Source organism: Pteropus alecto, unplaced genomic scaffold, assembly GCF_000325575.1.
Source record: "Pteropus alecto unplaced genomic scaffold, ASM32557v1 scaffold365, whole genome shotgun sequence".
Lineage (NCBI taxonomy): Eukaryota > Metazoa > Chordata > Mammalia > Chiroptera > Pteropodidae > Pteropus > Pteropus alecto.
In genome coordinates this window covers 486,134-508,813 of record NW_006436299.1, presented here as the reverse complement: position 1 = coordinate 508,813, position 22,680 = coordinate 486,134, and the positions used below count along the sequence as shown (strand labels likewise).

Here is a 22,680-nt window from a genome sequence, read left to right as displayed (position 1 = left end):
GTTTTGCTTAGTACATAGAAACAGACACAGAAAGGCAGCCAAAATAGGATGACAAAGAAGCAGAAACCATATGAGAGAACAGAGCAGAGATCCAGAAATAATGGAGTCAAGCAATCTAACAGATGCAGAGTTCAAAACAATGGTTATAAAGATGCTCAATGAACTTAGGGGAAGTGTAGCTCAATTCAGTGAGAACTTTAACGAAGAGATAAAAAACATAAAAATGGAAATGGAAATGATAAAAAGGAACCAGTGAGAAATGAAGAGGAAAACTATATTAAATGAAATCAACAGAGTGAATAAAAAAGAGGATCAAATGACTTATATAGAGGATGGGGAAGACAAGGACACTCAATCAGAATGGCAAGAAAAAAGAAGCCAAGACTATAATAATTTAAGGAGCCTATGGAACACTATTAAATGTAAAAATGTTCTTGTCATAGGGGTACCAGAAGAAAAACAAGACATTGAAGAGCTAGCTGAAGAAATAATGATGGAAAACTTCCCTAACCAAGTGAAGGAAATAGACATAAAACCCCAAGAAGCTCAGAGAGTCCCAAAAACCAGGAACCCAAAGATACATTATAATTAAAATGCCAAAGATTAAATAAAAAGGGAGAACTTTTAAAGCAGCTAGAGAAAAGCAGTTAGTTACCGACATGGGAGCACCCATAAGACTGGCAGCTGATTTCCTCAAAGAAACCATGCAGGATAGAAGGGCTTGGCACAAAATATTCAATGTGATGAAACCTAAGGTCTACAATTGAGAATACCTTATCCAGCAAAGCTATCATTTAGAATCAAAGGATAGATAAAGAGCTCCCTCGGACAAAAATAAGCTAAGAGAATTTATCAACACCAAGCCAGTATTACAGGAAACGTTGGAGGGACTTCTTTAAGAAAAAAAAAAAAACATGTATCAAAAACAGGAATAATGAATGGTAATAACTACATTCCTATAACCAAGTACTTCAAATGGAAGAGATTTAAGTGCTCCAACCAAAAGACAGAGTGGCTGAATGCATAAGAAAACAAGAATCCTACATGTGCTGTTTACGAGAGACTCACTTCAGATTAAAAGACACACACAGACTAAAAGGAAGAGGATGGAAAAGGATATTGCCTTGATGTACCCAGAAGGTATTGAGCAGAATGAAATGGGTCAGATAAAGACTAACATCACATGATTTCATGTACATATGGAATCTAAGGAAGAAAATAAATGACAACAACAAAAGCGGAAATAAACTCATAAATACAGAAAATATTTTAAGGGCTACTAGATGGGAAGGGAGTTGGCAGGGATGGCAAAAAAAAAAAGGCAAATGGATTAAGAAGTACAAATGGATAGTCGCAGAATAGACATGGAAATGAAGGGTGTAGCATGGGGAAGATGGTTAATAATGTGTAATAAATATGTAAGGGAAAGGGGTACTAGGTTTAGTGGGGTGATCGCTTTGCAAGTTATGTGGATCTCTGATCATTATGCTATATAACTGAAACTGTTATGTTATTGTACGCCAATTATAATTGAAAAAAAACTTACTGAATTGTACATGCAAATACAAGCAACTAATTGCCTATTTCACAAAGCCAAAAAAAAAAAAAAACATAAATTCTAGATAAAAATTTAAATGTGAAGATGAAACTATAAATGTTCTAGAAAAAAGTCAGAGAAATATTTATATAATTATGATTGGAGAAGACTTATCTAGGCGAGAAACAAATCTTAAAGCCATAAAGAACTGATAGACCTGACTACTTAAAATGCCAATGTTCCTGTACATCAATCTAAAATAACAGATTAAAATTTCTCACTTATCAGGTGGCAAAAAAAAATAACAGCCTATGAGGGTAAGATTATGTGAAAATAATCACTTTCATTCAATCTTGGTAAAAGTACAAATAGAAAGATAGTTGTCTATATGTACAAAAAATTTAAATATGCATCATTTTGATCTAATAATTCTATTTCTAGTAATTTATTCCAGAAAAACAGTGTGATTATGAACCAACTGGCTCCAACTGACATAGAACACTCCATCCAACAGCAGCAGAATACACATTCTTCTGAAGTGCACATGGAAATTTCACTAAGACAGACCACATCCTGGGTGATAAACCTTAAATAATTTTTAAAGAATTAAAATCATAGTGGTTTTCTTTGACCACAATGGAATTAAACTAGAAATTGATAACAGAAAACTCCAAACACTTGGAAATTAAACAACAAACTTCTAAATAGTCCAAGGATCAAAGAGGAAGTCTCTCCAAATTTGTGACATGCAGCTAAAGCAGTGCTTAGGGAGAAATTTACAGCATTAAATATTTGTATTAGAAATGAAAAAAGGTCTGAAATCAATAATCTAAGCTTCCACCTTAAGAAACTAGAAAAATAAGAGCAAATTAAACCCAAAGGACGAGGAAACTATAAAAATTAGAGCAGATATCAATAAAACTGGAAACAGAAAAACAACAGAGAAAATGGATAAAACCAAAACCTGGTTCTTTGAAAAAAATAATAAAATCAATAAACTTCTAGAAAGATAATCAACAAAAAATGATACAAAATACCAAATATCAGAAATGAAAGAGTGAATACTACAGAGGATACTATGAACAACTCTATGCATATAAATTCAACAACTTAGATGAAACAGACCAATTCTTTGAAAACCACAAACTACCAAAAGTATCTAAAATGAAATAGATAACTTGAATAATCTTATAACTACTAAATTACATTTTTAGTTAAAATTCTTTGGGGAAAAGGAAAAAACTTCAGACCCAGATGTTTTAACTTGCGAATTCTACCAAACATTTACAGAATAAATAATATCAATTCTACACATCTCTTCCAAGAAACAGGAGGAATACTTTCCAAAATATTTTATGAAGCCAGTATCATTCTCATACCAAAACCAGACAAAGGCAATATGAAATAAAAGTACAGACCAACATCCATCAGAAATATAAATGCAAAAATCCTCAACAAAATATTAGCAAATAAAATCCAGAAATATATAAAAAGAATAATATACGAAGGCCAAGTGGTATTTACACTAAGAATATGAAGCTGCTTCAATATTTGAAAACCAGTCTATGTAACCCACCATATTAACAGTCTAAAGCAAAAAAAAATCATATCAATAGAGCAGGAAAAAAGCACTTGACAAAATTCAACATTCATTCATGATAAATATATATCAGCAAACTAGGAATAGAAAGTAACTTTCTTGACCTGATCAAGGGTGTCTATAAAAAATCTACAGCTAAGATCATACTAATGGTGAAAGACTAACTGTTTTCTTCCTAAGATTAGGAATAGGGCAAGGTTGTGCTCTCTTACTGCTCCTATTCAACATAATAATGGAAGTTCTACACAGTGCAACAACACATGCAAATGAAATTAAAAGCATGCAGATTGGAAGGAAGAAATAAAACCATCTCCATTTACAAATGACATAACTGTCTATGTAGATAACAAGAAATCTACAAAAAAACCTAAGAATTAATAAGTGAATTTTAGCAAGGTCATAGACAAGGTCAAAACACAAATATCAATATTTCATACTGGCAATGTAAAAATGGAGATCTAAATCTTAAAAAATACCATTTACAATAGCTCCATGAAAATAAAATTTTCTGCTATAACTTCAACAAAACATGTACAGGATCTGCATGATGAAAAAATAAAAATAAACCTAAATAAATGAAAAACATAATGTTCATAGGTTGGAAGACTCAACATAGAAAATATGTCAGTTCTATATAACTCCACCTATAGATATGTGTTGGGGGTTCCAAGACCACATTCTTAGGAGGACTCACAGGACCCAGCATATAGTCATATGCATGGCTATGATTTATTATAGCAAAATATACAAAGCAAAATCAGCAAAGGGAAAAGAAGCATGGGCAAAGTTTGGTGAAAACCAGAAGCAAGCTTCCAAGAATCCTGTCCCAGTAGAGTCACTCAGAATGCACTTAATTCCCCCAGCAATGAGAAGTGACAATGTGTGTATTTTCTACCAAGGGAGCTCATTAATGACTTGGTGCCTGAGATTTTATTGAGCTGGACATGAAAACGTTCTCTGCTTAGTATGTACCAAAATTTCAGGCTCCCAGAAGGAAAGCAGGTGTTCAGAATAAAATATATTGTTTGCACAAAGAGTTTAGGCACAGTTATCATTAAGGGAGGGTTTTATAGTAGTGTAAAGAACTGTTTATCAGTCAAGTTCCCACATACCAGCCAAGGCCCAACTTTGCAAACAGATCTTTCTAAAGAGAGCACTATTAGGCCCATTATGTTAACTCTTTTCTGCACAAAATGTAACTCAATTCCAATCAAACTCTCAGCAGGTTGTTTTCTTATATATATACAAACTGATTCAAAAATTTATATACAAAGGCAAAATAATTAGACTACCTAAACTAATCTTGAAAACAAAAAGTTGAAAGAATCATGCCACTGAATTTTAAGACACTATAAAGCTACAGAAATGAGACAGTATGATATTGGCAAAAGGATAGGCACAGAGGTCAGTGAAATAGAGTATAAAAATAAGTATAGAAATAAGGCCAATTGATTTCTGGGCAAAGACGCAAAAGAAATTTAGTGGAGAAAGTATATTTTTCCCAAATGGTGTTAGAACAATTGGACATCCATACACAAAAAAATAAAAAATGAACTTTAACCTTAAAATCTTCACACCCTATACAAAACTCAAAATGAATTATAACGTTAAAACTATAAAACTTTTAGATAAAATATAGGAGAAAATATTCATGACCTAATTTTAGGCAAGTATTCCTAGACATGACATTAATAGCACAATCCATAAAGAAACACTGAAAAACTGGACTTTATCAAAATTAAAAACTTTTCCTCTGTGAAAGACATAGGTAAGAGAATAAAAACGTTACAGACTGGTAGGATATATTTGTAAATCACATACCCAACAAAGAATCTGTATCCAGAATATATAAAGAACTCTCATAACTTGACATAAAAAAAATAAACTACCCAATTTAAAATTGGGCAAAAGACAGACATTTCACCAAAGAGGATATATGGATAACAGAGATGATATTCATTATTAGACTTTGAGGAAATGTAAATTAGAACTATGGTGAGATTCCTCTTATTAGATGGCTAAAATTTAAAAAAAAAAAAAAAAAAAAAAAACAACACTAATAATACCAGGTTCCAGCAAGGATGCAGAGCAACTAGAACTCTCAGGTGAGAATGTAAGACGGTACAGTCACTCTATGACAGTTTCTCATTAAGTTAAACATATGTTTATCATATGACCCAGCAATCCCACTCCTGGGCATCGATGTTGGAAATAAAAACTTATGTTCACAAAAAAACCATTACATGAATGTTTATAGCAATTATTTTCAGAGTCTCAAAAACTGGAAACAACCCAAATGTCCTCCAATGGGTGAATGGTTAAACAAACCATGGTGTACCCATACTATGGAATATTACTCAGCAATCAAAAGGAAAAAAAACCATTGATACGCACAACAACTTGGATGAATCATAAGGGAATTATAGTGAGTGATAAAAGCCCCATGGGAGGGGTGTTGCAGGGTTGGGTGAAAGGGAGAAGGGATTTGGAGTGAAAATTGGTAGTTACAAAAGAGTCACGGGGATGTGAAATACAGCATAGGGAATATAGTCAATAATACTGTAATAACTATACATAGTGCCAGGTGGCTACTAGACTAATTAGGGGGATCACTTCATAAATTATATAAATGTCTAATCATTATGCTGTACAACTGAAACTAATATAAAATAATATTTAATGTCAACTGTAACTGAAAAATAAAAAAATAAAATTTAAATTTAAAAAAGATTACATACTGTATAATTCCATTTATATAACATTCATGAAATTACAAAATTGTAGAGTTGGAGAACAAATTAGGAATTTCCAGGGACAGGAAGGTGAGGGGAGGGAGATAGCTATGGTTATAAAAGGGTAACGTGAGAGATCCTTGTAGTGATGAAACAGTTCTGTATCTTAACTGTCATGGTGATGGTAGTGCTGACAAAATGTACATGTGTGACAAAATTATATAGATTAAATACACACAGACACACACTCAAATAAGTACATATAAAACTGATGAAATTTAAATAAGGTCTGTGGACCTTGATTATGACACTATATTACATTTATACAAAATGTTATCATTGGGAGAAACTAGGTAATGGATACACAGTACCTCTATACTATTTTTGCCACTTCTTGTAAATTCATTATTTCACAACGAATGTTAAAATTTCATAGAACTGTATACCAAAATAGTCAATTATGATTCTCTATCAAAAGGTATACATCAGCATACCTTTCATAAAACTCACCTGCAGAGCTTTATAAATATATGTGTGCCTCGGCCGCACTCCCACAATTCTGATTTGATAAGTCTAGAATTTGACTTGGGCATCTGTGATTCTGTGATCTGTGCACTAGACGTGTATCTCTAGTGGATAACCACCAGTTTAAATGTGTGTGTGTGGCGGGGGGTAATATACACACACATTAACAGTGGTTGTGGGATCATAGGTAATCATAATTTCTTACTTGCTATAATAAACGTGAATTTTTGTGCAATAAAAACAAAAGCTTTATTTAAAAAAAAAGGATTCAGTTTATCATTCCAGCTGGTAGAGACACTTTATCTCTGTTAGCCATTTATTCCCTATCTCTACTCCCAATTCCAATTACCCATGAATTTCATGAGTAGACATTCTCTGTTTTCATCTACATCACTAATAAAACTGTTGATCAGAACAGAGTCCACTGGCAGTCCACTAGAAATCTCCTTCTAGCTTGGTATTGATCAATAATCTTTGGTATCAATTTTATTTAAGAGTTCCTCAAATACTACTCTTATCTAATTTACTATTCTTTATCATTTCCATAAGATAAGAGACATTTTCATGTTTTGTTGATGTCCAAATCTACCACATTTACTTGATCTGTCATTCCAAAGTGAGCCTGAACCACTTAAACGATATTAAACTAAATTATCTTTTCTCCCCAATTGCATAGTAACACTATGCCTTATATTCCTGTGCAAATTCCATAGCAATTCATTCAATTTCATTCATTCAACAAATACTTATTGACACCCTACTATGTGCCAGGTACTATTCTGGACTATCCTTCCTTAGTGTAAAGTGATAATTAAATATTCATAGCACTATTCCCTCAAAATTTAACCCTGGATGAACAGCTGCCATGTTTGGTGCTACACTGTCCTTTCTATTACCCATCCCACCCAACCTTTAAAGACTGTCACTGACCTTTATCCAAATCACTAAATATACTTTTATAAGATTTTTTTAATGATTAAACTACCATACCATCATTGCCTTTTCTAGAAATAATCTCTCCTTCCACTGGGTTCTTACAGTATCTTATTTATAACATTCTTGTAGTACTTAGTGTATTCTACTTTGTATTATACTTATCTGTCTACATGTCTTATCTCGCCCCTGGATCTTAAGTTCCCTGAGGGCAGGATCCATGGCTTATTCAGCTCTGCAGACCCAGTAAATTTTACCATGTTTAGCACCTGGTGATGCTGAATGAATAATTGATAAAGAGAATAGCAGTTGTCAGATTTACCTGCACCTCCACCAACCAGTCCACAAGAATGACCCTCATGTCACTGCTGATATCAGTCTGCCTGTTCATGTATTTTTCAAGTATGAAATGTTCCTGGTGGAAATAAGAAAGAAATGTTAATAAATTAACTCTTCTTGTAGTTCCAAAATTGTAACTTAGAAAAAAATATTTGCATCTAATATATCAGAAATAAATCATAACAACATAATTCTTCATGGTTCTAATTTTTTTTCAGCTGTTATCTGATAGGGGCAGAATAAAATATCCTTTTCCAGCCAAGTTTCAGTTATCCTTGGGAAACACACATGATATTCAAGTGTCAGGGTGGATACTGAGAAGCCAGGAAGAATACCGATAAGAACACACCTATAACTATAGATGAATACCAAAGAGGTCCTGCCCCTTTTTGGCAATTCAACCTAAAGCACGATACCATGCAATGTAGAGCAGTGCTTCTCAAACTTTAGCATGCATATGTACCACTTGAGGATCTTTAAAATTCACATTCTAATTTAGACGGACTGGGGTGGGGCTAGGTTTCTGCATTCCTAACAAAAACCCAAGTGAAACCTATACTGCTGAGCTAAGGCCCACACCTTTGGTAATAGCAAAGTTTTCTCTTACTTCCTCTAAAGTATATTAGAAAAAATGTGGGCTCTGGAATCAGTTAATCAAATGTCTCCAGAGAAATACGAGATATTCATCCTCCCTCTTATGCATGGCCTGCTAAAATTCTAATTGGCGGATAATCTTGGTCCCATCTGCTCTGTTGAAAGAAATGGAAAAAAAAACTTGGAATCGATGAATATTAGTAGTAAAGGAGATTGGCAGATTTCAAAGGAGGAAGGAAATTTCACCAGGGTGGAGAGCTAAAACAAATGATGTGATTTTACATAGGATGCCAAAAACTTGCATAAAAAGGGAAAACATCTTTCAGAGCAACCAGTCAGAGACTACTTGACCATTTTTGTGTCTGAAACTGTCTCCTCAGCAATTAGAGGCACAGGCTTATGGTCTTCTAGATAATCAGACTTTAGTCCATATCCCAGCTCTACCACATACTAGTTGTATGACTCTGAGCAGTTTTCCCCATCCATAAAAAGGAGATAATAATACCTGCTATCATGAGATTATTGGGAGACTTAAACAAGATAATGTCTATAAATCCCTTAGTATAATGTTTAACTCACAGTAAGCTACCAGCAGATGTCAGTTGTTTCTCCCCTTTCAACTTGCATTTGAAGGATGAAGTGATAAGAAAATGAGAACTAGAAATCACTGCCCGCTCCCAGTCACCTACTCACCTCTCTCTCCTTCATGTAACTGAAGATATCCTTGGCATATGTTGAGTTGAAAAGTGGATTACTGTGGTTGTTGTCAATCCATTCCAGTGGGGTTATCTGCTTGGAAATCACCAGAAGAATATATTAGGAAGAGAAACATTCCAAAGAAGGCTTAGTACATACACATAAAGGATAATTCCTTTCCTCCCACTGTCATCTGCCAAGTTTCCTCAAGCCTCATATATCCTTGGTCATAATAGAGCACCCCCAAGCTCTGCAATCATACTGCTAAGTGACCAAGAAATGCTTAGTCTTCCTTGTACATGCCTGCTCTGCCCTAGGAATCAGGCACCATTTTTACAGGAAAGCACAAGACTCTCCAACAAAGACACTATTATTTTACTGTTTCAGTTTGTGTCACCTGTCTTCTTAGGTTCCTTATTTTATCCCATTGCTTTGATCTGGCCCAACTGAATTCATCTTCTTGGTAGCCTTTTCCTTCCTTCTACACTTTTACCCAGGTTGTTTTGTCTACAAGAGTGGTATTTCTCTTCCTGTTTCCCTTCATCCTTTCAATTTACAACTTGAAGACCATCTTCCTTGGGAGAGGCCTCTGTGAATTTTATCCAGCTTTGACCGAAGCCCACTGTAATGCAGATTGCAATTACTAAGAAAGGCAATTTCCTGAAAGAAGTAAACACTACTACAAAGCCCAAATACATACATACACACACACACAGTATTCCAAACCCTTGTGGGTATTCCTGAAATAATACTTTCTAATTGCTTGGGTGAATCACTATACAACTCAGGAAGTCAAGAGATTCTACAAGGCCACTTGATTTACTATAATTATTATATACAACTCAATTGGTTTGGGGAAAAATAATCTCTTTGCTAGCAGCCACATCCAGGAAAACAAAAAAACACTTCATCTAATTTAAGAAGAGTAGAATACCTCATTCTGTGATCTTTTGTCCCAAGATGAGAAAGGTCTATTGGAAATGAACTCACAAGCATTGGACTTGCTTGTGGTACTAAACTTGCTCACACTGGACATGGTAGCAGTGCTGGACATGCCTGTTCTGGATTCAGTGGTAGTGTTGAACATATGTGGGCTGTTCTCAACTTGTAGGATCGAGAAATCTTTAAGAAAAGTGTCTTCCTTGTGGGTGAGGACCTCTTGCAAGGCCAACGGCTTCTCATGGGACAACTCCTGCCCAGTGGTTGGTTTCTCATTCAGGGAGAATATCTCCTTGAAATGGAATGCCTCACTGATGGTAAACTGCCCCTGAAAGGCTAATGGCTCCTTGAAGAGAGCCTCTTTCTCACTGTTGGGATTCTCCTGCAAGGTCAGTGGCTGCTTAATAAGGGACTCCTTCTCATCGGTGGTGTTTTTTTGCAAAGCCAACTGCTCATTAAAGAAGAATACCTCTCCTTGAACAGTAGGCTTCTTCTTTAAAGATGATTGGCTCTCTATGCTTGTTGTTGCCTCAGTGGAGAGTTTCTTCTTCAGAACCAATGGTTTCTTGAAAAGAGATTCCTCTTCAGTGGTGCTTTTCTCTTGCAAAGTCAACAGCTTCTTCAAGGACTTCTCTTTAGTATTAATCTCATTCTGCAAGTTCAAGGACTTCCAGAAAAGCAACTCATCTTTGTTGGTAGGTTTAACATGCAATGAAAATGGCTCCTGAAAGAGGAATCCCCCCTCAGTGGTAGGCTTCTCCTCCATTTGTTCCTTAACATATGATTCCTCATCAATGGTGGTCTTTTCCTGAAAGGCTAATGATTTCTTTGCGAGGGATAACTCCTGCCGAGTGGTGTGCTTCCTTTTCAATACAGATGGATCCTGGAAGAGGAACTCCTCATCAGTTGTAGGCTTTTGCTCAAAGGGCAACAGCTTCTTAAAGAGTGACTCATCTTCAGAGGTAGTCCTCTTTAAGACTAACATCTTCCCCTGAGTGATTTGCTTCTTCTTTAAAGATAATGATGTCTTAGCATGGACTGCCTCCCCAGTTAAAGACTTCTCCCTAAATGACACCAGCTCCGTTGAAAAGGAATCTTTATTCTTGCCAATCATATTCTGCAAGTCTACCAGTTCTCGGCAGATGGGCATCATCATTTGAATGGCGTACTTTTTCTTTAAAGATAATGGCTCCTTGGTAGAGACTGCCTCATTTGTGGTATGTTTCTTCCTAAAGGAAAATGGCTCCATAAAAAATTCATCTTTACTGTGACTATTCTCTTGCAATGCCCATGACTTCTTCAAGAAGGCCACCTCCCTCTGAGTGGTGTGCTTCTCTTGCAACACAGATGATTCCTTGAAGAGGGATTCCTCCTCAGTGGTAAGCTCCTTTTTAAAGGGCAATATTTTCTTAATGAGTGCCTTCTCTTCAGAAATGGTCTGTAATACTAATGGCTTCTTCAAGCAGGACATCTTACTTTGAGTAGTACATTTCTTCTTTAAAGATACTAGCTTCTTGGTGTCAGTTGCCTGCTCAATGGTACTCTTCTTAAAAACCAAAGGGTCCATTAAAAGTGACTCCTTCTCAGTTGGAGTCTTTTGCAAGGCCAAGGGCTTCTTCAAGATGGATACCTTCCCCTGAGTGGTATGCTTTTCTTGCAACGGAGATGGCTCTTGGAAAAGGGACTCCTCAGTGCTAGGCTTCTCTTTAAAGGACAGTAGTTCCTTAATGAGTGACTTCTTTCCAGAAGTGGTCTTCTGCAATACTAGTGGCTTCTTATGGGACATCTCCCCCTGAGTGGTACACTTCTTCTTTAAAGTTAATAGCCTCTTGGTGGAGGTTGCCTCCTCAGTTTTAGGCTTATTTGTAAAATTCATGGGCTCCATAAAGAAGGAATCCTCTTCAACATTAATGTCCTGCAAGGCCAACTCCTCCCCGCAGAAGGACTGCTTCCCCTGATATGCACACATCTTGTTTAAGGAAAATGCCCTCTCAGTGATGGCTGCCTCTTCGGTTTTATGCTTTTTCACAAAAGTCATTGGCTCTACAACAAACTTATCACCACTGTCAGTCTCCTCCTGTAAGGATAGTGGCTTCTCCAATAGGGCCATCTCTCCCTGATTTGTGTGCTTCTTTAATGATAATGACCTCTTGATGAGGATTATGTCCCTATTAGTGGGTTGCTCTTTTAAAACTAATGGCTTTTTGAAAAGAGATGCCTCCTCAGTAGTGAGTGTTTGGGAGGTGGTAGAGTTCTCCAGAATGAGTTTATCCACAATGTTTGATATCATGGTGGTAGAGATTGCTACTGGTAAGGGTTCCAGTTTATACCTATAAAGGAAACAATGTCTGGGTTAAAAAAAAATGTAGTTCCTAGAATCCTCACCTACCACCTCATTTTGTTGCTATATTTACTAAAGGTATGGAAGTGGAAAGGACTTCAATTCTAAAAGACAGATTAGAAGGTAAAAATCAATGGGTACCTAGTGAGTCAACTAAGTAGCACAGTGTATAGTTTCTATGGCCTAGGTCCCTACACTTTCCTAAAAAATTTCCCCTGAAATCAATGTTATACTTTCTCATATATGATTTATTATATTTATTTATATATAAAAGCTTTCATTATAATACCATTACATGAGTTATCTACTTATATATCAGTCTCCTTCACTAGCTACATTCATTTGTCCTTGTCTATCGGCACCAGGCAGCTGGTAAAATGCAGGTTGAAATTAATATTGTTTGAAGGCTTATGGGAGATGATTATAAGAGTGGCGCATATAAGAGGCTTATGAAGGCTTATAAGAGAAAGGTGGACTGGTACTTAACATTGGTGGTATCTAACCATATTTCTTTTATCCTAGGCTATTTCACAAGATATTTTCCCAGTGGGCATAATAAAAACACCAAAATAAACATTTGTTCACGTGTGTCAGATGCAAAGCTTTGTTCTGAATAGGATTTCATGTCCAATCAGAGTGACTAACCTAGTGTGACCAAATCACTGGATGACTAGAAATCAGAATAGGAAGAGAGAGAATTGAAGGCAAATACAGTCATCAGTCTGAATAAGAGTAAGTGCCTCCAAAAGACTAGATATCATGATTTCATTTATCCAAAACATTCAGAATAGACATATCCATAGAGATAAAGCCATAACTGAAAGTAGATTGATGGTTGCCTGGGGCTGGAAAGGGGCGGGATCTGGGAAGGGAAAAGTAGAAAGGGAGACTGGGAAAGGGAAGGGGCTGCTAATGGGTACAAGTTTCTTTGGACGATGTTGGAAAAGTCCTAAAATTAGATAGTGGTGATGGCTGTACAACTCTATGAATATAATAAAAACAACCAATGAAATATTTTTTAAAAAGGAAGTGCCAGCTAGCTTATTATAAATGGTCAAGCTGATTCTAAAATTTATATGTAATTGCAAGGAACCCAGGATAGCCAAAACAATATTGAAAAAAAGGAACGAAGTTGGAAGAGTCATACTTCCCAATTTCAAAATGCTCTACGGAGCAACAATAATCAAGATAGTCGCAGTACTGGCATAATGATAGATATGTAGATCAAATGGAATAAAATTGAGAGTTCAGAATAAACACTTATATTCATGGTCAACTGATTTTTCAACAAGGGTGCCAAAATAATTAAGTGGAGAAAGATTAGTCTTTCTAAGAAATGGTGCTGGGACAACTGGATATCTATATGCAAACAATAAAGTTAGACACCTAACATGCACCACCAACAAAAATTAACTCAAAAATCTAAGTTAAGAACTAAGACTTTAAAACTCTGAAAAGAAAAATCTTAAAAGTAAATCTTGGTAACCTTGGATTTGGCAATGCTTTCTTAGATATGACACCAAAAGCATAAGCAGCAAAAGAAAAAATACATTGGATTCTTCAAACTCCAAAACATTTGTACCTCAAAGGACACCAACTCTTTCTGCTGAGTACTTAGCAAAGTGTCCTGGCGTGTTAATTTTCTGGAGTTCCCCAAGGTTTTTCCCTTACCCTTAGAAACCCATGCTTAGGCCCCTGCTACAGCTATCTATCTAACCTATTCTGTTCTTCCCTAAAGAACTAATTCTCACTGGAATGAGGAGAAGATATAGAAAGGCTCCACTCCACTCTAATTCTTCTTCCAATAAAAGCTTTCCTAGAGATAAATCCTTTTTCCAATCTTAGATGAGAATACTCTTATCTACTTGCAGAACCTATGAACAGTTCCCTGTAACAGCTGGAAAACACATGTTTTTGGCCTAGGGAGACAGTAATCTCTCTCCAGTAACAGGAGACAACCTCCCCTAAAGCTTCTAATAGATATGCAGACTGGCAAGCTATCAACCAGCTGCTGAGAATCCTCTGAAAAGTTGCCCCCACACTCCCAAGTACAGATAGCTCAAACAGGGACTGAATTACTAAAAGATAAAAAAAGATGAGCGCAAGATCTTTTGGCAAATTGTACAATGGCAACAGCTCTTTCAATATGCATACGCACCAAGGAAAGAGAGAGCGAAGATGCCCCATAACACTTTAACAACCACACCTGGGCCCACCTCAGCAACCAGGGTTAATGTAATAATCACCACCATGGCTCATTAAACATGTTCTCAATGGGGGCAAAAGGGGATCAAAATGATGTCACACACTCTCCTGTACTATCTAAAATAATGCCATCTGTGACCCCTCTTACTCACTTTTTTATATTCATCTCATTGTTTTCAGTCAAGCCAAGAGCAGTTGTGTTCCTGTTTATCTTCTTGGAAACATCTTTAACAAATTCCTTATTGGCTTCTTTCTTGAACTGGGCAGGCTGACTTTCAGAAGCCTGCAAAAAATAGGGGGGAGAAGGAAGCAAAGAAATGGAGAGAAGCACAAATCACTCCAGAGGTGGCTTTTATAGGAAAGTCCTGATCCATAGCCCCACCCTGGACACCTTGTTTGGGTGTTCCCAGGAACAATAATCAAAACATCTCACAACCAGTATAGCGCTGGTGTGGACTAATCACAGTAGAAGCTAGAGGTACAGTAGGACTGGTAAATATTAGTTAAAAAGCAGCCCTAAGTGATTCTAAGACACATAGGACATAGCTCTGATCTCCACATCAGGCAAACTGACTGGCAGACTTACAAAAGGATGTTTTGCTAACATCACATTCCACTTTGACACCACAAAATTTTCAAAAGGGAAAAAAAGGCCATATAACTAGCTTTACTGTCTAGTTATACCAAGATCAGCAAGCTTTTCAGGGTAGACCTCTAACACAACACTAACTGTGATACATCTATCCCATCTCATTGAAGGGATATTTATTTAACATGATGCTCTGGGGAGCTCCACCACAAACTCTAATCATGACTAATTCTATTAAACAGTAGGAGAGATCATGGGACTATGAATAATATCAGTAAAAATAAACTTAAAAGTTAAACCTTTAAAAAGAAACAAACTGAACCTAATTATATTCCAAATAAATACCATAACCACACTAAAAAAAAAATACAAGACAAGAAACAACTAACCTAAGAAAACACAGTGTTAGACTATATGCCCTCAACATATATACCTTCAATCAGGATGGGTTTGTGGGGTGGCAGAGAATATTGCAAATAAATCTGGAACTGTTTTTAGTAGGTTTGTTTATTATGATGGTATGGACGAAGTAATCCTGAAATTCTTTTAGATGTATTACTGTATTGAGTAAATGTGTTGATGTCCTTGGGAACCAGGATTCTCATTATAGAAGAAGGAACATACAAATGTGGATCAAGAAATACATGAAAGAATCCTGTTCATTGGAATGAGAGGTGTGTGAACTCATGATTTTTAAGTAGGTATAAGTATATATACATCTACGTATATAGGTATATGTATGTGTATCTGTGTATAGATATATGTATATGTATGGTTAAGTATATATATGTGTGTATCCGCGTATACATGCAGATATTTCCTAGCTCTGTCTGCTGAAAGGGCATAAAAAGCAGACACTGCAGTAGCATGCCCAGCAATGAGATCTTGGTCTCTGATACCCTTCCAGGACTGCAATAAAACAGGTACAATATGAATCTGGAACATCCTGCTAAGCTAGAAAGAAACTGCTCAAAAAATTATGACAGTATGTCACAAAGAGCATATGTCACAATTATGAGAGTATGTCACAGCAGTCAGATTGAAGTGGACCCTACTGGCCAAATCTGGGATGGTTTAAAAACCAAAATAATTAAGTACAGTATTGAACAAAAAACCACTGAAAAAAATAGGAATTCATAAGTCCATACCAATAATAAATAAACAGGGAAGAAGGGAAGCCTCATGCTTGTAGTAGAATGCCAAGATCAGATTGGTAAATGGGGAGCAAGTGCTAGAATTGGGAAAATCAACATAAAGAATGGTTTAGGCAAAAATCATCATTGGATGATAAATCTAGGGGACATTTTGATGAAGAGCAGGTTATTTGCAGATTCTTAAGAATATGTCCCACAGACTGCTTATTAGTTGCAAGAGGAAAAAAGTAATAATTATATAGTGGAGAAATGAAACAACATCTTAACAGTGATCAAAATTAACATTACCAATGAGGGATAGATGGACATTGTGTGCCTCCAGATATGATACCCTAAGAAGGACAGAACATCATCTACACAGTATTCCAGCCAAGAATGTATAACATCAATCTAATCACAGGGAAACATCAGACAAACACAAAATAAGGAATGCCCTGTTTTTAAAAGGAGGTGCTGGGTGGGACTGTATTCTTCAAAAAGGGTAATGTCATTTAAAAAAAAAAAAAGAGAGGCTATGGAAATGTTTCAGATCAAAAGAAGCTAGAGACATGCCAAGTAAATGACCCTAGGCTGAATTATTTACTGGAGGGGAAAAATGCTTTTAACATTGACCTTATAAGGTCAACTGAAAAACTTGCAATATGGATGATAGATTACATAAAAATACCGTATCAATGTAATTTTATAAAGTTGTTAATTGTACTGTGGTTACATAAGACAATTTCTCTGAGGAAATATACACTGAAGTACTTAGGAGTAAAGAGCAATGACGTATATATAAGCAAATGGGATAAAATGTTAACAATAGATGACTCTAGGTAAAGAGTATGTGTGTGTTCTTTGTACTACTTTTTTATTTTTGCAACTTTTTGTAAATTTGAAATTATTTCCCAATGAAATGTAAAAAAGTGATGCCTTTGTATCATTAGATCATAATAAGCAACTACAATCCAATAGGGAATTCTTTCTTAAGCCCTCATCTCCGTTCTTCAAAGAGTTTGGCATAGTTCTCATTTTAACTTCACCTAAAGTTTTACAAACTCTCTATATGTGCAATTGAGATTCAGAATTAGAAAAGAAGTGCATTATTGGCAGGGGAGAAGTGGAGACCCAAACCCCCAGGGTGAAACTCTGTACTTGCCATATATGAAGGTTCAAAGCACTAATATTTTCAGATCTAAGCTCAAGGGGACTTTTATCTGTACTTCTCCATAATTCTTTCACAAAGAAATAGGAAAATAGAGATTAAAATCCTACTGACACAAAATCACTTAGGTAAACATGAATATGGACCTTATCTCCTTGTCTAGTGGCTCACAACCAGCTCTTATATTTCAAAAGTCTTTCCCATGCTGGAATGATAAAGGAGAAGGAAATAAAAACACTCAAAGCAGATTAAATCATTAAAATGGATCAACTCTTTTGGCAGGCCAGAACCTCACTGTGGTAAATGTTAAGGAGAAGACAGATATGGGGACATAGATTTATTGACAGGAAGAAGAAAATCATCATATAGGGAATTACCAAAATTCAAAGAGAAAGGAGCCATAAACCATGAAATAGATAAGCTCAGACATCTGAAAATGCCCAATCCTAGGAATGGCTTAGGTACACTGTAATGACGGAACTTTCTCCGGAAAGCACCAAAACCCATTCATGGTGACCAAAGTGAATCTTCAGAACTGGAATGCAAAACAAAAATGGGCTTTCTGAGATTCTAAAAAGCTATGCAGAGGCAAAGATACTGCTGAGGAATGCCTTGCTAATCCCATCCCTACACTGGATGAGGATGTGGCCTAGCAGACGTTGAATTCAGTTGGAGAATCAGGAGGGTCCTTAATATCTGCATGTACTTCCTTTTAGTTTATTTGTGTTTGTTATTTATAAATGGCCATACAAACTTCATGAAAAAAGGGACTGAGATATAGTAAGAAAGTTTTTCACATGCTGTGAAACCTTGCTTCGCACAGTGTCACCACACTTCCATCAAGTACTCTGCAAGCCAAGGGAAGCCACATCAAGATGGGCTGCATCTGGTCCTGATTTTCATGGCTACCTTATTTTAGATCCATGGATAAATAAGTCAGCAAATGAACCTAACCCTACAGGTCTATGTGGGAGGAGTCTATTTCAATCAATCTATAATAAATCTGAAATTCTGCAGAAAGCTGTAACCTAATCAAATATGTTGTGATCTCCATGAGGAAGAGACCGTATTAGCACAAAGGTGGTCACATAGCATCTAAAGAGCAGAGATTCAAAGTAGAGAACTTTGCTTATCTAATTTTGCCCAAGGGGATAAAATATTATCTAGTAGATACAAGTATTCTGGTAGCCACAGAAGGACACTCGATTATGGAAGACAGGAATAGTTCACCAGGGTCCTCTGTATCCTAGATAAAACAGACTTCAAAACCAACATTGGGCAAGTCCTAATTTGTAGAGGTAATTATAGTATCTACTTCATAGGCTTATATGAGGACTGAATTGATACAGGAAAAAGTACTTAGAATAGTGCCTAGCAGATGGAAAGCACTCAGTAGGCAACAGTTATTATTTTCTAAGACTAAAGATTACCTTTGGCCCAATTCTATATTCAATTAGTAACATTCTATCTATTAATTCTGGTGTTTGCTGGTACTTTAATAATACCAAAAGGGAGGAAGTGAACTCAAGAATTCTAGACAAAATTGAATTTCTGGATCTCTATAGTTGAAGACCAGATCATGGAACTATGGTGCTCAATGGTTCTGTACGTTAGGGGGCATTTCTGATTGTCACTATGACTGGGATGCTACTGGAACTTAATGCCTTGGGGCCAGGGATGCCCAAAATGCCCATAGTGCTTGAAATGATCAACACTGCCCTAGACTATTATGAATCCACCAAAGTACTTACCTCCAAGGCCTAGGCAGCCAGCTGACCCACCTCTGGATTTTATCTAAATGCAAGATCCCATAGCTCTCATATTTATCTTCAATTTCATATCTGATAATCATTCTGTCTGCTGCTTCTAGAGAACTCCACTAATATAGATGATATGTGCCAGCAGAACAGCCCCTGCAGTTTCTGAAACTGGGTCATTGATTCCAAACAAAATCAGCTCTCAATATTCCAGAGAGGGTCAGAATCTGGTAAACTGGAAAGGTCCTTCAAGGAAGAGGTTGTCTAAATCAATACCACAGCAGAGGACTCGACTAGCATACTCACATTGGTGAGATCTTCCAGAGCTGACCTTTTTTTGAGTGGCCACTGAGGTGAAGATGGAGTAATCTTTGCTTGGTAATTCTCCCCTCTCTAAAAATGTAACAGAGGTAAATTAGTATATCCAATTGTGAACAGTCTTTTCAGGGACTTTGGGTCATCTTTGGGGATCAGGGGGAAACTCTAGAATTTCCAAGTAACTGCAGATGCATCTAATAAACCCCAATAAACTACAACAAAAGGAAATTTTAGCACTCAGTGCTGCTTAGAGAGTCCCTAAAGGAGGTAATCATTGATGGTGGGGACAAGGCTGTCAGGAGACAAGATGAACTTCAGTGTAACTCTTAGAATGAGCAAAATAGCTTCATGAAGCTAATGTTCTCTTTTACTTCTCTCATACTTATGGTTATCCTATCCAAGATTAACAACCACAACTGCTACCCACCACTCCCAGTCATTCCTTTAATATGAATGCTCTCAAGTAAATCAGTTCAATAATTTAACAAATATTTAAGTGTATCTTATGTTAAGTAGTTGATTTAAGACATTCCCAATAAGGACAATAACACACATACCTAGATATTGGTCCAAGATCAGCTCCTTACCAGTTGTTGACCTTGGACAAGTCACTTAATACCTCAGCCTCAATTTTCTTATCAGTAATATTGGAATGATAATCTACTTTATTTGAGGATCAAATAAGAGAACATGTTTTTTTAAAAGTCTGTATAAACTACAAATGAACAGAAATCATATTTTAAAAGTATATATTCCAATATGATTTTAAAACTCAAAGAGAAATTTTTGTATTTTAAGAAAGGAGTTTGGTAATCCATATTAATCCCTACATTTTAGTGTATTCAAAGGAGGGATGACAGAAGGGAGGAGAGGTGAATATTTTGGAGGAAGAGGGGGAACTTTCTTTCTGGGTATTGTTTATCTGTGCATGTCTTACCTCACTCCCAAATAAGTAAGACCGTCTATGGGAGTAAAGGTTAGAGTAAACCACATTTTAGGTCTCCCTTACTCCTTAACAGTTTTTATTTGGCGAAAGTCTCTTAAGTCTCAGATTTCCCCTACAAAATGAAAATAAACCCTGCCCTATCTATATCAAAGAGTTATAATGTGAAGCAAAACATTGGAGTCAGACCATTTATTTGCTCTGTTCTCCATATACACCATGAACAGTTAGTACATGACACAGTAAATGATCAGAAATTTAGAGAATTGGATTCATAATACAACAGACCAATCTAGCACAGTAGAGTAATCCTAAAAGAGCTGAGAATTATTTCTGTTTTTGAATTAAGCTAAAAAATAAGTAAACTATTAGCCTTTTACATAGTTCATGATAAATAATCCTCATGGAAATAATTAACAAAAACTAAAATATTATTTTCTCACAAATTAGCTAAGAAATAAACTGTCAATCTGTTATCTAATTTCTACTTAATACTGGTAGAAATAATAAGCTCCAAATAAAATTCACAGGTGAAGCTGAACTCAAAAAAAATTTAGATTTATAGAATGTGCCCCCAAGAAAGTTGGATTTTGAAAAATAACTACCACAAAAGAAAACCTATAATGACAGAACGCTAATCAGAATATTTGATATTGACAAAAATCTGATCACTGTATCAGGTCTTTCTTGCCAATTTATATAGGAAAAAAAACGTTTGGTCCCTCCATGAAAATCATTTTAGTAAAACAAAAATGAAAATGATTAGAAAATGTACTGAGAGGAAGCCAATCAACGAAATTAAATAGACCTAATGATGTTTGTTCTAGGAAATACTCTCTTAATGACAATTCATTAGTATTAATAAAATTCTAATTAAAATACATATGATGATGAATGAACATAGTACATCCCAGGATCAAAATGACTATGTCAAACTATCCAAAAGGTCAAAATAGCAGAGTCAAAATGGACCCGTTCTTCAAATTAAATGGCTTTAAAAGCATGATAATACATCTGTTGACCTAATCTTCATACTCTCCCCAGGATGCATTAAGCAGCCTCCTGGCAAGGTGCTTTGAGCATCTTAGAGAAAGTACGAGTACAGATGTGATCATTAACAAGAGCTGAGTACTTTTTGCTTTTGAAGATTGTGGAGGGTGGTTTTCATTTCAGCCATATGTTTATGGGAAAGAAAAGTTCACACTTTCTCCTCCAAGTTCTAATTTGCTGGTGTCCAACTGTAAGAGTTCCCACCCCTTCCCTCCTTCTCAAATTAAACCACACAAATTCTCAGAGATTTAGGGGTGGGGATAGGAACAGAACCAACACAGGAAGAGGCTACTCGAGATGCTGTTGGGAGACAGCTTGCTCTAACCTTTTCAGATTGGCCATGATCATTGAACACAATTTTGCTAGACTGAGATTTCTTAGTCTCTTGTTTGAAGCTTTGGGGTGGTAGTGGCAGTGACATCTCTTACAGATTCAGCAGTGTCTATCCAAGGCAGAGCTGCAATCAGAAAGGGACTCTTTAAAACACCATTCACCAGAAACATCACAGAATTCTCTGGAAACTCTTGAAAAGACCCACTCTCTCTACAGCATCCCTAGGAGAAAACAGACTTTGAGTTAGGCAGATCTGGATTCAAATCTTGGTTCTACCGCAATTAATCTTGGGCAAGTGACTGAAACCCCCTGGGCTCCAGTTACCACATCTATAAAATGGAGATAAGTATACCTACCTCTGTAGAGCACTGTTCAAATTAAATGAGATACTCTATGTTAAAAGCCCAGCACAATGCCTGCCAACTTCTGTGGATAATGAAACTATGGCTTAGCCCCTACTTTAGGCCCAGGATAATTGGGAACAATTTACGTGAGAGTTTTACACTTATATGTGGGATATAATCCTAAAATCAACAATCGAACAGGACAAACAGAGACTCATGGACATGGACAATAGACTAGTGGTTACCAGAGTGTGGGGGGAGGGAGCAGGGGCGAGGTAGATGGGGTAAAAGGGGTCAAATATGTGATGACAGAAAGAAATCTAATTATGGGCAGTGAACACGCAATGTGATATATAATGCCTTACTGTTGAATTGTACACCGGAAACTTAATGGATTTCATTAGCCAATGTCACCATAACAAAAATTAAAAAAAAAAAGAAAGAAAGAAATTAATCAAGAATATGACAGATCATATAGTATGCAGGCTAGTTGGTAGGAGTAATGTTCTTTAAAAGGTATGGGGTCCTGGCCACAGCGATTATGATGATGCTACAGAGAAGATACAAGAATGCACTGCACACATACGTGTACACAATACGCCAG

The 22,680-nt window shown here is 36.3% G+C and overlaps 1 protein-coding gene across 4 annotated transcripts in view; it reads right to left on the bottom strand.

Annotated features, from left to right (window-relative positions):
• Window positions 1-22,680, bottom strand: part of CCNB3 (cyclin B3) — a 64,211-nt gene that overhangs the window by 29,350 nt on the left and 12,181 nt on the right. For 3 of the 4 annotated variants that reach the window (XM_025047894.1, XM_025047896.1, XM_025047895.1), the window contains exons 2-7: window positions 21,725-21,856; window positions 19,395-19,481; window positions 14,594-14,724; window positions 9,891-12,225; window positions 8,954-9,052; window positions 7,650-7,742 (exon numbers count right to left, since the gene is read on the bottom strand). In XM_025047894.1, the coding sequence (XP_024903662.1) occupies window positions 7,650-7,742; window positions 8,954-9,052; window positions 9,891-12,225; window positions 14,594-14,724; window positions 19,395-19,481; window positions 21,725-21,820 (2,841 nt within the window). In that variant the 5' untranslated portion in view covers window positions 21,821-21,856. The remainder of the gene's footprint in view (window positions 1-7,649; window positions 7,743-8,953; window positions 9,053-9,890; window positions 12,226-14,593; window positions 14,725-19,394; window positions 19,482-21,724; window positions 21,857-22,680) is intronic. The other variant, XM_006913405.3, reaches the window with a different exon arrangement.